Source organism: Kogia breviceps, chromosome 4, assembly GCF_026419965.1.
Source record: "Kogia breviceps isolate mKogBre1 chromosome 4, mKogBre1 haplotype 1, whole genome shotgun sequence".
NCBI lineage: Eukaryota > Metazoa > Chordata > Mammalia > Artiodactyla > Physeteridae > Kogia > Kogia breviceps.
Window position 1 is genome coordinate 72,375,337 of NC_081313.1, and position 17,222 is coordinate 72,392,558.

The following is a 17,222-nucleotide window of genomic DNA, read 5'->3' on the forward strand; positions in this document are numbered from 1 at the left end:
CTCTGGGTTATTAAAATGAATTTTATATTCATATTTCTTATTTGTGTTAGGCTAGGTCTAGAACCCATATGATAGATCTTCCTTTTTTTGGTCTTTTATGGCCATGCCACGTGGCATGTAGGATCTTAGTTCTAAGACCAGGGATTGAACCCATGTCCCCTGCAGTGGAAGTGTGAAGTTTTAACCACTGGAGTAACAGGGAAATCCGTGTTTTTTTTTTGGTCTTAGCTCTTCTGCTTAGAGTTAAAATGTACCACCAATTTTTGGTGGATTCTAGATTTCATATCAAGATGATCTTCCAGGAATTAGTCAGACTCTTTAGTGCGGGAGGGCCCTCTCTAGATCTTCATTCTGGGCAAAAACTAGAAGGCAGTGTGGTAAAATATTGGCTATCTGAAAATTTTACCTTCCTTATTTAGGACCTATCTTCTGTCCTTCCCTTGTATTTAGAAGACTGAGCACTTGTTTCTAATTTTTTCCTTTTCCTATGTTTTTTGACTCCTCCTCTAGGTAGAAGGTAGCTTTCTGGTAATTCTTCCTAGAAGGCTTTTTTTTTTAAAAAAAATAAATTTATTTTTTATTTATCTTCGGCTCTGTTGGGTCTTCGTTGCTGAGCGTGGGTTTTCTCTAGTTGCGGTGAGCGGGGGCTACTCTTTGTTATGGTGTGTGGATTTCTCACTGGGGTGGCTTCTTGTTGCAGAGCACGGGCTCTAGGTGCGTGGGCTTCAGTAGTTGTGGCACATGGGCTTCAGTAGTTGTGGCACGTGGGCTTCAGTAGTTGTGGCTAGTGGACTCTAGAGCTCAGGCTCAGTAGTTGTGGCACACGGGCTTAGTTGCTCCATGGCATGTGGGATCTTCCCGGACTAGGGGTTGAACCCTTGTCCCCTGCATTGGCAGGCTGATTCTTAACCACTGCACCACCAGGGAAGTCCCTAGAAGGCATTTTAAATGGACCTGATTCTTGGCAGTCTGCCTTAAAGAGGCAGTTAATACCTCTATTTTGATTCTTAGGAAAATCTTCACACTATTTATGCTGTTGATGTGATTTTTTTTTTTTTTTTTTTTTTTTTTTTTTTTTGTGGTATGCGGGCCTCACTGTTGTGGCCTCTCCCGTTGCGGAGCACAGGCTCCGGATGCTCAGGCTCAGCGGCCATGGCTCACGGGCCCAGCCGCTCCACGGCATGTGGGATCTTCCCAGACCGGGGCACGAACCTGTGTCCCCTGCATCGGCAGGCGGATTCTCAACCACTGCGCCACCAGGGAAGCCCTGATGTGATTTTTAATAGGCTCATGAAATTATGTGTTTAAGGAATACTTGGTTTACCTTTTATTTGTGTGTGTGTTGTGCTTCAAATTGTGTTTCTTGTAATATTTTCTTGCAAGTTAAATTCTTGCATGGTAACATTAAATTTTCAAAGGTGATATTAGGTGGTATTGGACTGAGCATTTTTACATGTAATAAGTTTGTAGGAGGATTTTACTTTTTTCTCTCCTTAGCATTTCATTTTTAGTTTTGCCTTTAATGGTGTATTTATTCCCAAATCTCTATGTACCATCTTGCAACCATAATTTTTTTATTATGGTATTTGCAGGTTCCCCTTCAATATAGATTTTCATTGACCTACATTTTTTTTGCCACTTGTATTCCCACAGCATTTTTAGCACTTGTTCAAACTTCTATAATTTTCATTTTGGAATATTGCTAGGTTTTGTGATTTAAAAAAAAATTGAAAACCATGACTCTGTATACCTTTTTATTTGGGTCACCAGACAACACTGTAGGCGAAAGAGCTTAATAACTCCAAGGTTCTCTCTCTCTGCCATTCAGTAATAAATCCTTGAGAAATTCTGCCTGGTATACAATAGAGAGACTCCAGGGTTTCATTGTAGTGCCTGTGTTTTATTCATATGAGTTATATAAGTATAAAAATTTTTAATGGCATGGCAATTATGGCTGATTATACCCATTCTTTCAGTTATATCCTAACCTTTGGACACTCTGATTTCTAATAACATTTCCTTTATGTTTCAGCAAAAACATCCAAGTCATAGTCTGCCATTGTGATAGCAATTAAAAAATTTGTTTGGTATTGAAACATTTAAAAATGTATACATTAAACATTGAACTGTTTTAGGAAATTTTATTTAGAAGTCTTTCTGTTTTTGCTTTCTTATATTTTCTGCTGTCCCAAAATAATTTATGTAATAAATGTATTAAAGTTATATATGCTTAAATTTAGTATGAAAATTTTATTTTTTTAGTAATTGAAATAAGATAATCTCTAAATTAATGAATATATGATATTTTAAACATTTCTGTTAGAAATAATTATTTAATTTTATTATTTTAATAATTTAAAAAACTGTGGTAGTTAAAACATATTTGGAAAGGGTGTTTATATTTTACTGTGTTATTGCTACTCTCCTCATTTAAAAGTGTCAGAAGTGTGTATTTATTTGGATAATTAAGTAAAAGTGATATTTTTAATGACCATGCATGGATTTCAACTATATGTCTATGCTATAAGGATGTGTTCTTTAAAGCCTTTTAAACATGAATTCATTTATCTTTTAACAATTATTAGTTTTTAGTAATATAGTTCATTAATGTACCTTAACTTCTGTTCATCATCATAAAACTTTTGAATTCAGCATATATTCAGCAAGACACTTGGCCATCACCAGTACTCCCTAGGAGCTTACTTTTCATTTCCAGCAATTTAGAAGAAATGACCTTTTATGATTTTCTTCAATTTTACAAAATATTACATGAGGATAAAAGCCAGGAATGGAAAGTATCTAAAATGCCTCATTTATCCAGGAAGGATAGCTGTAACTTTGGTGAAGTTACAGAGGTTGATATACAGATTTGACACCTTTCCTTTGTATTTCTTTCTATAAAACAAAATCATTGATGGTATATGTAAGTTACAATTTCAAGAAATGTGATTTTCAGGTATTTGCAAGCATTTTTATGCATGCATTGTGTAAAATCACATTGCATACCAGTGTAAGGAATTTTTGTCCTTTTGGGAAGTGAAGGAAGAACTTACTTGTGTTATTACTAGTTTTGACCATGAGGACTTAATTATTTTCTTTCATTTACAGAACATTTATGTTCTGGTGCATGTTTTGGAGTGTATAAAAGTTTGTGTTTTCCATTTTAGCATGTGCTTTTGTAACTTTTACATGTTAAGCTTCCTGAAGTTCTACTAAATGGAAGTATTTAGAAGTGGGATAAGCAATAATGTGTTAATAAACAATAAGCATGTATAAAGCTTCTAGAAAATTGCAAACAGAACAGCTTTGTAATATTCTTGGAAAAGGTACTGTAGTAGTTGCATGTTTGGGATTTGGGTTTTGTTGACTTCAAATGTTAAGCTCATTTTACATTAAACATTCATCAATCTGTACATTTCACCTGCAGGAGAAATTTTACAATTCCATGTGATGAGAACACCCCCTGGTCGAGGAAATGTTACTGTTAACTGGAAAATTATTGGGCAAAACGTAGAACTCAATTTTGCCAACTTTACCGGACAACTCTTCTTTCCTGAGGTAATACCACCAAGATAAGCTTTACTGCAATATCTGGAGGTAACTGTGTTTTGTGAGAAAATGGGAAAACTCTTATTACGTAATACAAAGATTAATTGAGATCCATGAGGGAGCTGCTTCCTTAGAAACCTAAAGGAAGAACATTACTCAAAGAATTTCTAAGACTTAAGGAGGGGGTTTGTTTTTCCATATGTACTAGGTAGATCTCCTTTAAGGAAACAGAAAAAGTTGACTTTGAGGCAAGCCCTCTTGTTGCTTTCTTGCCCTCCCACTGTTGGTGTCAACTGTGTCATTCTGAAGATGATGGGTACTGCTTGTCCCTCTTCTCTTACCCCTCACTGTCTTGGAAATTTCAATGCACTTGGAACTTAAATGTTTCACTGCTATGAAACAGCAAATATAGCCTGAGAAGCAAATGTCTTTTTATCTTCTGTTCACACAGTATTTTTGAGGTCACATTTAAAAGCTCTTGCTGACAGTTTGAAAGAAGATGATTGGTAGAAAATAACTATAAGAAAGCAGTTCTTGGGTAGAAAGTTAGCACTACTTTATTGTTTCTCTTTGTCTTCTCCACGCTCACTTGATATGAATTCTTGTTTGGTAAATTGTTTAATTTTTTTTCTCTTCATTTCCACTCCCTCAATATTAAGCCTAACCCCTATAACCTTCTGCCTTGAGGACTACATTTGACTTCTAATAACTGGTTTCCCTACAACACTGGTCTTCTTTTCTATACTCCAGTTTTTCCCATTAACCACTGCCATAGAAATCTCTCCAACTTATTGCTTTGTCTGGAATTTTCAATAGGGCTACATTGCTCACTAGATAAGATCTATATTCATGAGCTCAGCACTCAAAATCTTCCACAGTTGTTCCCTATCTACTTTAAGCCTGTTTTCTTATGAATCAATGGTTTTTAATTTAATTTATTTTTTAAGCCGCAGAACACTTTAAGTGAAAATATAGTTGGATGCACAATTTATAAGGCCAGTAAAAGCAGGAGATAGTTTGTGCTCAGTGACAGTAGAGGGATGAATTTCTTTCTGTTTGACATAGGGGTCATTGAATAAAACAATATCTGTGCATCTGTTGGATGACAATATTCCTGAGGAGAAAGAAGTATACCAGGTCATTCTGTATGATGTCAGGACACAAGGTAATGCAGAATTTAATTAAATTATTTTTCTGGTGTATTATTCTTTTCAGAAAATAATAATAGTTGCTGTCTCTCTATATAACAGTTAGATGCATAGCGATTTAAAAAATGTTATTTAAATATTGTCTGCCCCATAACATTTAGATCCAAAAGAATCAGTTCAGAATGAAAATACTTATCTTTATGGATTCAGTTAAAACCTCTAAAAGTTTTGCTAAATATTTCCTATGGAATAAAATATATTTCCAAAGGTAGAATTCAATGAAATTAATTTTATACTAAGCTGACCAATTTGGATTCTGGATCAGTTTTATGGATAAATTAGATTTACTAATTTGGGCAAGTTTTCTGGGTATTTTCCTCAGTTTCTAATCAATTTCTGTAATTCAGATGACCAGTATAGCATATAATGGCAATAATAGGTCGAGCCAAAAAAAAAAAAAAAAAAATTTGCTATCGAAGAAGAAAAAAAAACTAAAAGGTAACTTCTGTTTGTCACCCTGAAGATTTGTTAGAGGAGTGAAAGTAACCGCTTTCTGGTTACTTTAATGTGTTTCAGAAAGTTGGGTTATATTTTAAGTATTTAGAAGTTAAGGTCAAGTCACTGTTAGATTTCTTGTGGTCCCTGACTTTCTTAGGAGTTCCACCAGCAGGAACTGCTCTGCTTGACGCTCAAGGATATGCAGCTGTTCTGACCGTAGAAGCCAGTGATGAACCACATGGAGTGTTAAATTTTGCTCTTTCATCAAGATTTGTTTTGCTACAGGAGGCTAACATGACAATTCAGCTTTTCATCAACAGAGAATTTGGATCTCTAGGTTTGTGTTACTCTAGAATGAATGGAGTTTCCAGGCAGGTGCTTTTTTAATATTCTACTAAGGTGGATGAAAGCCATTGCTAGAATAAATCAGGAACAGGAAAACAATATTTCTTAATTCAGGACAGGACTTTATAACTTTTTTATTTTTGAAAGATTAAAGGAACTTATCTAGTGTCACAGAATGCTGTGCCACAAACAATCATAAACTCTCAGCAGCATATGGTAATGGGCCAGCTGTGGGTCCACTAACTGAGTCTGGGCTTGGCTAGGGTGGCTGTATTCCATGTGTCTCTCATTCTTCTCCTGGCACCAGCAGAGGCACAAGAAGGCAAGCAAAAACACGCCAGACCTCATAAGGTCTAGGCTCAGAACTAGCACACCATCACTAGTAGCCAAAATAAGTCACAAAGTCTAGAAGTAGGCAGGGATGCCTTGCCCACAGTGCAACATCACTGAGCCATTACATGGTAATGGCCAAGAACAGAGGAAGGGGTGAGGAATTGGGGCCAATAATACAGCTACGGACGTGTTTTTAGGAAAGTCAACAAGTTTGTAATGAGATACTATTTTTTAATTTTAAATAATTTTAAAATCCCTTCCCATCCAATTCAATTAGGAGCCATTAATGTCACATATACCACAGTTCCTGGAATGTTGAGTCTAAAGAACCAAACAGAAGGAAACCTAGCTGAGCCAAATGTTGACTTTGTCCCAGTAATTGGCTTTCTGATTTTAGAAGAAGGGGCAACAGCAGCAGCCATCAACATTACTATACTTGAGGTAAAATGCTTATTTTGCTATTACTGTATTAAACGCGAATAACCAGATAAAAAGTAGAAGTTGATTAAATGTTCTGGTGTCTTTAAATCAGCTTATTTCTTTTTGTGACTTTTTTTTTTTTTTTAAATCACATCGGGGATTCTGTTCGTGTCTAGGTAGGCTGGTCTGTTGTATATTTTATCACAGAAACAACTTGTGATAAAGAAAATTTCCTTAGGTCAGTCCTGTTTAAGATGTCATTGGCCTAAGAGATTCCAAAGGAGCATTTTGATTACTCCAAAGGATTCATTGGACCAGCAAAGCTGTGTAGGTCAGCGACTTAGTTGTTAGGACCGGTTAAATTAGAGATAGTGAGAAACTCACTAGAGGCTGATGGTATAAAACGTGATTATGGTCAAACTTAAAGTAGTCATTTCTGACTGAAATTGTGTTTTAAATGATTTTTCATGTTGGGAAATCTTGTGTTGTTTTGGGACTTAGTGTTTCAACTACCTAAATTCATTTCCAAGAAGTTTATGAAAATAGTACATATGGTGAGGGTAGGACGTGGTGTGTGGGGTGGAGGGGTAGGGGAAGGGAGAAAGAGAGAGAATGAATATGGCCTTAAAAAAAAATTTTCAGTTGCTATGTATTTTGGGGTTCTATTTTTTAAAGTTTTAATTTTCTCAGAGGCCTTTTACTTTTACAAAATTATAAGTACTGTAAACCATCTACCATCTGAAATCAGTAATTCTTATTTTGTTGATCACTGTGGCACTGTGACCTAATATAGTAGTATGAGAACTCTAAAGCCGTAAGATGAAGAGTAGTGTTATTTCAGTACGTGACATACAGCACAAGATTTGATAAAACTTTAAGGTAAGTATTCTTCCAAGTATATAATCTGTTAATGTAATTGAATACAAATAAATGGATTATTCCTTAGATACGTCAGTTTTTAAAGCAGAAAATATATAGCCAACTTCAGAGGTCTGGTTTACAGTCTTGTTTTATGAACACAAGGTTTCAAAGTTTCCTTTTTTCTCCCCAGGTTTTTGTTTCTCCCCAGTCGTTTCTGTTCTCAGAGTAGCACAAGATTAAGAGACTGCAAGACCGTATTTACAGAAATAAGCCAGCCTGGGGCATGATAGGGGAGAGTTGTTGCATGGAGGTGGGGAACAGTGCGGGTAGGTGGGGGGACAGTCCCTTTTACATCGCTGATTCTGTAACTCACATTGGTCCCTGTATTACAGAAGATAGAAACTGTGACCTTCATTTTCTTATTTTTTCACATGCCAACATATCTCCATTAAATACAATGAAGAGAGAGGTGTATGTACTGATATTATATATTCATATATATACATTGGGTTTCTATGTCACAATATTGTTGGCTGTCTGGTTACTACTGATGTGGGTTTTGCTCATCCTCATGTTTTGAGCAAGTGCCTTATTAGTGATTAATAGTAATATTGTATTAAAATTAGCCATCACAAGGGCTTCCCTGGTGGCACCGTGGTTGAGTCCGCCTGCCGATGAAGGGGACACGGGTTCGTGCCCCGGTCCGGGAAGATCCCACATGCCGTGGAGCGGCTGGGCCCGTGAGCCATGGCCGCTGAGCCTGCGCGTCCGGAGCCTGTGCTCCGCAAAGGGAGAGACCACAATAGTGAGAGGCCCGCGTACTGCAAAAAAAAAAAAAAAAAAAATTAACCATCACAAATATCTGTCACTTTGTAGGGACTCTCTCTAGGCCAGGTACTCCATACACATTATTTTTAATCATTATTACAATCCCCAATGTAGCAGTTACTTCCCTCATTATAAAGATGCCAGAATTGAAGCCATAAAATTTAAGTAGCTCACCTAAAATTACAGAAATTTGTCTCTGATTGCAAAGCCTATATTTTTCCCATAGTATTATTCTATTCCTCATTCTAATCATTGGATATTAAGGTAATTTAAAATATTTAGCTCTTATTATATTTAAGGTATACTACGTTTGTATATATAATTGTTTTACATATTATATTAGTCCAGGTAAAAAATGATATAATATTAGCAGTTTCATGTGGTTCAACCTAATAACCTATACAACCAGGTATAAGTTTAATAATTTTATGTTTCTTTAAAAATTTCAGCTTTACTGAAGTATAATTAACCAGTACTATATGGTAAACTTATGTAGAATCTAAAAAAATGTATAAAATTATAAGATATTTGAAGTGTATATTCTGTTGATTTGATATATGTTTACATTGTGAAAGAATTCCCCTAGTTAAAGAATTCCCTAGTTAATTAACACATCCATCACCTCATGTAATTATCTTTTCTGTGTGTGAGAACATTTAAGTTCTATTGTCCCAGCAAATTTGAATTATACAGTACAGTGTTGTCAACTATAGTCACCATGTTTTACCTTAGATCCTCAGACCTTACTCATCTTATAGCTGAGTTTGTACTCTTTTACCAATCCCTCCCTATTCCCCCTGCAACCCCAGCCCAGCCACTGGAAACCAGTTTTCTATGCTCTGTTTTTACACGTATGACTTTTTTTTTAGATTCCACACATAAGTTATGCCATGCAGTATGTCTTCCTCTGTCTGGCTTATTTTCCTTAGCATGATGCCCTCAGGGTCCATCCGTGTTGTCAAAAATGGAAGGATTTCCTTCTTTCTTGTGGCAGAATAATATTCCATTTTATATATATACCACATCTTATCCATTCATCGGTTGACGGACACTTGGGTATTTTCCATAACTTTGCTGCCGTGAATAATGCTGCAGTGAACATGGGAGTGCAGATACTGCTTCACTATTTTGTTTTCATTTCCTTTGGATAAATACCCAGGTGTGGGATTGCTGGTAGTTCTATTTTTAAGTTTCTGAGGAACCTTCATATTATTTTGCACAGTGGCTGTACCAGTTTACATTCCCACCAACAGTGTGAAGGGTTCTTCTTTTTCCACATTCTCACCAACACTTACCTCTTGGCTTTTTGATAATAGCCATGCTAATAAATGTAAGGCGATGTCTTGCATTTCTATGAGGATTAGTGATGTTGAGCACCTTTTAATGTACAGGTCGGCCGTTTGAATTTCCTCCTTGGAAAAATTTCTATTCTGTCCCTCTTCATTTTAAATCAGATTATTTGTTGTTTTGCTATTGAGTTGTATGACTTTTTTAGATATATTTTGGATATGTATGATTTGCAAATATTTTCTCCCATTCCATAGGTCGCCTTTTCTTTTGTGGATGTTTTCTTTTGCTGTGCAGAAGTTTTTCAGTTTGATAAGTCCCACTTGTTTATTTTTGCCTTCATTGCTTTTGCTTTTAGTGTTAAATCCAAAAAAATCATTGCCAAGACATGTTTATTTTTTCTGATTTAAATCTTTTCTACTCTATGTTTACATTTTGTTTTCTGTGTACTATTTAAATATATATATTTATATTTAAAAGATAATTTTTAAAAACAGCTTGCAAGGTAATTAATTTGAGAGCATAATTATAGATAATTTAATGGGTGTAATTTTTGCAGGACGATGTACCAGAACTAGAAGAATATTTCCTTGTGAATTTAACTTATGTGGAACTTATCATGGCTCCTTTAACTTCATTTCCTCCTAGACTAGGTATGATGGGCTTTTTTGTTTGTTTCTGTTTATTCACTGCAAACGAAGTAAAGTTTCTTCATTTTTAATCAGAAGTGATCATTGTGAAGTTTGCTAATCTCAGCTATATGTGTAAATATGTGAGCTTTTAGATTTATTTAAATTTAAAGATCATCATATATTGTAGCTTTGTACATTGGACAGCATAAAGACATTTAAAAACTGTGTGATGCCTTTTAAACATTACAGTTATTTTATAACCAAATTTGTAATCTTCAAAATAGAATTAGTTCTTACGATGTCATTTTCCTTTTAAAATTTAATTTGCTATTTTCAAACTCACAGATGTTTTTATTGTCTCTTAGATTAAGTAGGGTGTTCGTTTGCTGTGTTCTCTGCTTCTTTTTTGACTTTTTATCTCTTTCTTTTCATGCTTTAGAAAAGACTCAGTTAATTCATTACAGACTGAAAGGTAAAACTTGAACCTTAGTACAACTTTATATAGATTACTTTAAAAAGATATATTCCTATTATTAAAACACAAACTCTTGCTTACGATTTAGACATTTGATATCGGAAATTTTGTCTGCAAGTTTTAGGTGTGACGGTCTAGTGGGGGTTGGTGGTGAGTTGCCCTGAAATAGCCTGCTCCCCATCCCTTGGTTAGAACAGCAGTCCCCAACCTTTTTGGCAACAGGGACCAGTTTTGTGGAAGATAATTTTTCCAAGGACCAGGGCGGCAGTGGGGATGGTTTTGGGATGATTCAAGGGTATTACATTTATTGTGCACTTTATTTCTATTATTATTACATTGTAATATATAATGAAATAATTATACAACTCACCATAATGCAGAATCAGTGGAAGCCCTGAGCTTGTTTCACTTGCCACTCATTGATAGGGGTTTTTTCCTTTTTTTACATCTTTTATTGGAGTATAATTGCTTTACAATGGTGTGTTAGTTTCTGCTTTATAACACAATGAATCAGCTATACATATACATATATTCCCATATCTCCTCCCTCTCGTGTCTCCCTCCCATCCTCCCTATCCCACCCCTCTAGGTGGTCACAGAGCACCGAGCTGATCTCCCTGTGCTATGTGGCTGCTTCCCACTAGCTATTTTACATTTGGTAGTGTATATATGTCCATGTCACTCTCTTACTTTGTCCCAGCTTACCCTTCCCCCTCCTCGTGTCCTGAAGTCCATTCTCTACATCTGCGTCTTTATTCCTGTCCTGCCCCAAGGTTCTTCAGAACCACTTTTTTTTTTTTTAAGATTCCATATATATGTTAGCATATGGTATTTGTTTTTCTCTTTCTGACTTACTTCACTCTGTATGATAGTCTCTAGGTCCATCCACCTCACTATAAATAACTCAATTTCGTTTCTTTTTATGGCTGAGTAATATTCCGTTGTATATATGTGCCACATCTTCTTTAACTGATAGGGTTTTGATAAGAGTCTGCAAGCAATTGATTTATTATGGTCTCTGTGCAGTTAAACCTCTCTGCTAATGATAATCTGTATTTGCAGCCACTCCCCAGCACTAGCATCACTGCCTCAGCTCCACCTCGGATCATCAGGCATTAGATTCTCACAAGGAGTGCACAACCTATATCCCTCTCATGCGTAGTTTATAGTAGGGCTTGTGTTCCTATGAGAATCTGATGCCACTGCTGATCTGACAGGAGGCGGAGCTCAGGCGGTAATGCGAGCGTCGGGGAGCGGCTGTAAATACAGATGAAGCTTCACTCGCTTACCTGCCTGCCGCTCACCTCCTGCTATGTGGCCTGGTTTCTAACAGGCCACAGACTGCTACTAGTCTGTGGCCTGGGGGTTGGGGACCCCTGAGTTATAAGGTGCTCTGGGCAGAGGGAAAATTAGTCTGAGTTAAAGGGGGAGAAGCATGGCCCAGAGCAGGGGCCTGAGGAATGGGAGTTCCTCACTCACTTCTGAGGCTCAGTATGACAACTTTGAAAATAGCAAAAGGGAATAATCAGTTTTTAACATATTATTGTATTATTACTTGGAAAGTTTCCATTTTTATGCAAAAGAAATATATGATTCCAACAACTAGGCTCTTTACATCAAGCAATTATTACAAGTTAATTATTGTTCACACTAAGAAAACTGACAGAGTACATCATATTTCCTTATACTCAGAGGTAATTTGAATAGGTTAACTTTTGATAAGTGCTTTCTAATGCTCCTGTTTCAAGTGCTTTGTATATTAGTACCATTATTCCTTATGTTTGCCCATTTTATAGATGGGGGAGATGAGCTAAGTACCATGCCGAAGTCACACAGCTAGGAATTGGTGGGGCTGGGCTTGTGCTCTGTAACTTCTAGCTTGATGGGCATAAATCCTGATTTTACTTTCTTTCTTCAACATTGTTGATCCCTTCACTCAGAGAGAATTCCACTTTCCTTACCCATTCTTCACCCAGATAGCTGTCATACATATCCGAGAGTAAGGTGGACCTTCTGAAATGTAAAAGATAAAGGATGAACATATTAAAGAACAGAACAAAACAGTAACAGGGTTAGTTACTATTTCAAGACTGAATAATGGATATTGGTAACATACTGAGCTTGGTGGACAGAATACAGAATAAAAAGGGATAAGAGAAATTTACTTTAAGCTTAGTCTTTATTCCACCTAACCTTCCCCCATCTTTCCTACCTTCTCAACTTCTGTTTGTATCCCTGTATCTCTCTGTCTCTTTTTCACACCTGTATTTTTCTCTGCAGCACATCCTGCCTTTCTCTTCCCATTTTTTTCCCTCCTCTTTCTACTCCTTGCAACTATCCCCATTTTCCTTTCCTCTTGAAATGGATTAAAATAATAGAAATTAACCGTAACTTCAGTTGCTTATTTTATACTGTTCTCAGTTGATTAGATTTCTGTAAGTCAGTGATTCTTGCTAGCAAAAGTTTCCTCATTCATATGTTATAAGTATTTATGTCTTATTTTCTTAAACATCTTTTGAGTAATGTTGGCAATACCTCTATATTAGGAATTATATAATACCAAAGGTCTTTAAATTCTATATCAACTAATTCTCTTTTTAACTACTTACATTTACTTAAAGGTATGTTTCTGTGCTTTTTCAGATTCAGAGGGCTTGACTGCACAAATTATTATTGATGCCAATGATGGTGCTCGAGGCATAATTGAGTGGCAACAGAGCAGGTAAACCTCAGGCTGCGTAAGAGCCCTTTTCTGAGTTTCAGATTCTCTACTATCTACTTACTGAATAAAAGCTTATAAGGAAAAATGAATGTATTCTCTTTATTATAGATTTGAAGTAAACGAAACCCAAAGAAGTTTAACATTGGTAGCCCAGAGGAGCAAAGGGACTCTTGGCCACGTTTCCTTGTTTGTGTATGCCCAGAATTTGGAAGCACAGCTGGGGCTGGATTACGTCTTTACCCCAATGGTGAACTCATTGAGAATTATAGTGATTTAGGCCCTGTAAATAAGTTAATCTTGAAATAATAAACTACTGTATATTCCATAGTAAACTAGGAAAGAAGATTTCCACATGGTGGAATAGCTCTCTTCACTATTTTGGTAAATTGTATAAATTAAACTTTCAGTACTGTTTTAAAGATTCTTCTGTATTTTACTTCATTCATTATTTTATTGTAATATTTGATACCCACTTCTTATTAATTTACTATCTTATTGCAGTATTTGATACTGGAGAACACACATTATTGTGTTAAACAATTTATATCATTAGATGACCTTCCCATAGTGTTTCTTACGCTTCTTGAAAATGTTAACTCTTCCGTTTCTTTGTTTTACTTTACTGAAACACCTTTAGTGTTTGAAAATGTTTTTTATCTTGTCTCTTCATGCCTTTTACTGCTTAGTCAAATGTTTCCTTTCTTCCTCCACAACTTCTACTTTTTAAACTTAATATTGTCAATTTAAATAAAAAGAGATCATGAAAAAGTAAGGGAAAAATCCTGTAAATAGGTTAGTTCACATTCAAAAGTATATTGTATTTAGTTCCAAACATTTTTAAAAAACTCAAAGTGTATTTAAATATAATACTGCTACTTTTACTTTTTTGACCAGATTCTTCATTTTGCTAATGGAGAAAGGTATAAACATGTTGACATCATGATTCTTGATGATGACATTCCAGAAGGAGATGAAGCATTTCAGGTGATTTTAACAAATCCTTCTCCTGGACTGGAGCTTGGGGAAAATATAATAGGTAATTGATGATTTCTTATACACAGTTCCTTTTCACCTCTTCACTCCTGAGTGAGCCATAGGCTATGGGTGATGCACTGACACCATCTGCCATAGTCACACATTAGCATTTTACAATTTTTTTCATGTAGGTCTCACTTTTTTACTTTGATTGCTAGGTATTGTTGCTATTATGAACGAGATCTGTTTTTATTATATTTTTAAATGGTTATACCTGATATATAGAGGTATTACAGTAATCTCTTTGAATGCATGCTCCGAAGCAGACTTCCTAGCTTTGAGTACCGATACTGCCACATCCTAACTTGTGAACTTCCACAGATTGCCTGTCTGTGCTTCAATCATCAGTTCTTAAAATGAGAATGGTAATATAGTCAACCCCATAGGGTTATTGTGAGAATTAAATGAGTTAATAATATAGGTTAAGCAATTTGTAAGTTCTCAGTAGTATTAGTTGTTGTTTTGGCTATTATTATTATTAACATTAGTAGTAGTGGTGGTAGAAAATAGAAAGCTCTTGATTTCTGAAGGTTATTCACCTTATATTTTAAACTCTTAAAATAGTTCTAATAATTTTTTTCTCTTACATTTTCTAAGAAGACAATCATGATGTCTAGAAAATCGAGTGTTGGCTCTTCCTTTCCATTGCTTTTATGCCTGTTACCGGCCTGTTAGCTCCAGGATGATGCTGAATAGTAGCAGTGATGACAGGAGTCATTGTCTTGTTCTGTTTTTAGTGGGAATCCTTCTAATGTTTCAACATTAAGTTTAATACTTTCTATTGGCTTCTGAGACATATCACTTCATCAGGTTGAGGAAGCTGTCTTTTATTTCAGGATTACTGAGTGTTTTTTGTTTGTTTGTTTGTTGTTAGTGTTTTTATTTATATCATGAGTGAATGTGGAATTTCATTAGATGCCTTTTAAAGTTTCTCTTGTTTTTTAGATGATCTAGAAAAGAGTTGTCCTGGTTTACAATGAAACATGCACATGCTTCTCATTACTTAAAACCCATTCTATTTTCATTTATTGTTTTAATATTTTTATTTGACAGCCTTAATCACTGTCCTTGCTAATGATGATGGCCCTGGAGTTCTAGCATTTAACAACAGTGAGCACTTTTTCCTACGAGAACCGACAGCTCTCTACATCCATGAGAGTGTGGCAGTGTTGTACATTGTTCGGGAACCTGCACAGGGACTGTTTGGAACTGTGACAGTTCAGTTCATTGTGACAGAAGTGAATTCTTCAATGGAGTCGAAAGATCTGACTCCTTTCCAAGGCTATATTGTTTTAGAAGAAGGTGTTCGTTTCAAGGTACAGGATGAACCTTTACTGAGAATGAATGATTAATAGTTACAAAATCATTTTCTCTTGGAGGAACACCCTAGATCCTAGAAAGAAAAAAAATAATCCAGCTTAGGTGATAGGTAAAGACGTGATTAGATTACCACATGAAAGTGCCCTAGTGCTGTATTGTCTACATAGAGTGCAACCGGAGAAATTTGTTCCATTAATAGAGTAGTGGAATGTGCAAATAATAAAGAAAATATGCATATTGCTGCTTTAAATGTTAAGTATATTTAAATGGCATACTTCACTTTATATTGTCTATAAATCATAAACTAAAAGAAACTCCAAGCCATTCATTGCAGTCATTAAGCCATAGCCAGTCATTCTTTTGCCACATTTTCATTAAACAAAATAACAACTGCTTCCTTCAGACTGCTTATTTGAGAAGCAGGTATCCTATGTAAACAGGAATAGCTTATTGGGGGAAAAATGCTGGATTTGGGATTAATCATAAATGTGAACTATACTTGCAGAAGTTTACCTTCTGAAACATCTATTTCTGTATATTAGTAATTTTCTGTTCCTGCTACTAAATTTTATTTTTAAGACACAGTTTAAGTTTAAAATAACTAATTGTATTAGCTTAAGATATTTTTTAAGCCAACTATATAAAGTATAATTCTAAAATAATGTACTTTAAACTATTTCATCTAAAAATAGTCCACCTAATTTTTTTTTTTTTTTTTTTTTTTTTTTACGGTACGCGGGCCTCTCACTGTTGTGGCCTCTCCTGTTGCGGAGCACAGGCTCTGGACGCGCAGGCTCAGCGACCATGGCTCATGGGCCCAGCCGCTCCGCGGCATGTGGGATCCTCCCGGACTGGGGCCCGAACCCGTGTCCCCTGCATTGGCAGGTGGACTCCCAACCACTGCGCTACCAGGGAAGCCCTGAAAACAGTCCACCTAATTATTAATTTTATTTATGATCAGTTTGTATAAACTTCAGTACGTTTTTGAATTCATATTCATTTGCGTGTCTAAGTTTTTCATGTTTCTGGAAATTTAGAACCTTTAATTGATTTATTCAAGGACACTTACATCTTGATATATATATAAAAAGAATTCAAATTTGAAGTATTTTATGAATTTGCTATTTTTTTACATTCACATGCCTTTCTTTTTAAAAATGTTTTAAATTTTATTTCATTTAATTTTTTGTATATTTTAAATTTATTATATTTCTATTGTGTTTTTTTCCTTAAAAGACTCTTTTTCAAACTGCGTTTAAAGACCTTTCGGTTCATTAGGGAAATTAAATTTTAGAGCAAATTGGATTAAATCGATTTTTCTCTCACCCACATAATTATCTGTTTCTCCACATGTTTTTATTCTGAGGTATAAACAGTAAAATATAAAAATCTTAAACGTATGGCTCAGTGACTTTAAAAATATGTATACACCAGTGTAACAACCTCTTGGATTAGTATATTAAACATTAAACAAACCATCACACAGAAGTTTCCTTCTTGTCCCTTACACTCCCCAGAGGAAAGTGCTTTCTGGTTTCTGTCACTGAAGACTCATTTGCTAATTCTTGAACTTCTTATAAATAGAACCATACAGTATGTATTCTTTTTGTGTCTGACTTCTTTTGGTCAACATCATTTTTGGTTGCACACATGAGTAGTTGGTTCTTTTTTTATTGCTCAGTAGCATTTTATTAAATAGACCACTTTTTGTTTATCCATTCGTCTGTTGATAAACAGGTGGGTTGTTTCTGATTTGTGCCTGCTGTGGC

The 17,222-nt window shown here is 35.5% G+C and overlaps 1 protein-coding gene across 1 annotated transcript in view; it reads left to right on the plus strand.

The window, feature by feature from the left end:
- Positions 1 to 17,222, plus strand: part of ADGRV1 (adhesion G protein-coupled receptor V1) — a 558,169-nt gene that overhangs the window by 142,742 nt on the left and 398,205 nt on the right. The window contains exons 35-43 of the mRNA XM_067031321.1: positions 3,428 to 3,558; positions 4,615 to 4,714; positions 5,353 to 5,532; positions 6,151 to 6,314; positions 9,829 to 9,922; positions 13,020 to 13,098; positions 13,207 to 13,345; positions 13,993 to 14,134; positions 15,187 to 15,449. Of these exons, the coding sequence (XP_066887422.1) occupies positions 3,428 to 3,558; positions 4,615 to 4,714; positions 5,353 to 5,532; positions 6,151 to 6,314; positions 9,829 to 9,922; positions 13,020 to 13,098; positions 13,207 to 13,345; positions 13,993 to 14,134; positions 15,187 to 15,449 (1,292 nt within the window). The remainder of the gene's footprint in view (positions 1 to 3,427; positions 3,559 to 4,614; positions 4,715 to 5,352; positions 5,533 to 6,150; positions 6,315 to 9,828; positions 9,923 to 13,019; positions 13,099 to 13,206; positions 13,346 to 13,992; positions 14,135 to 15,186; positions 15,450 to 17,222) is intronic.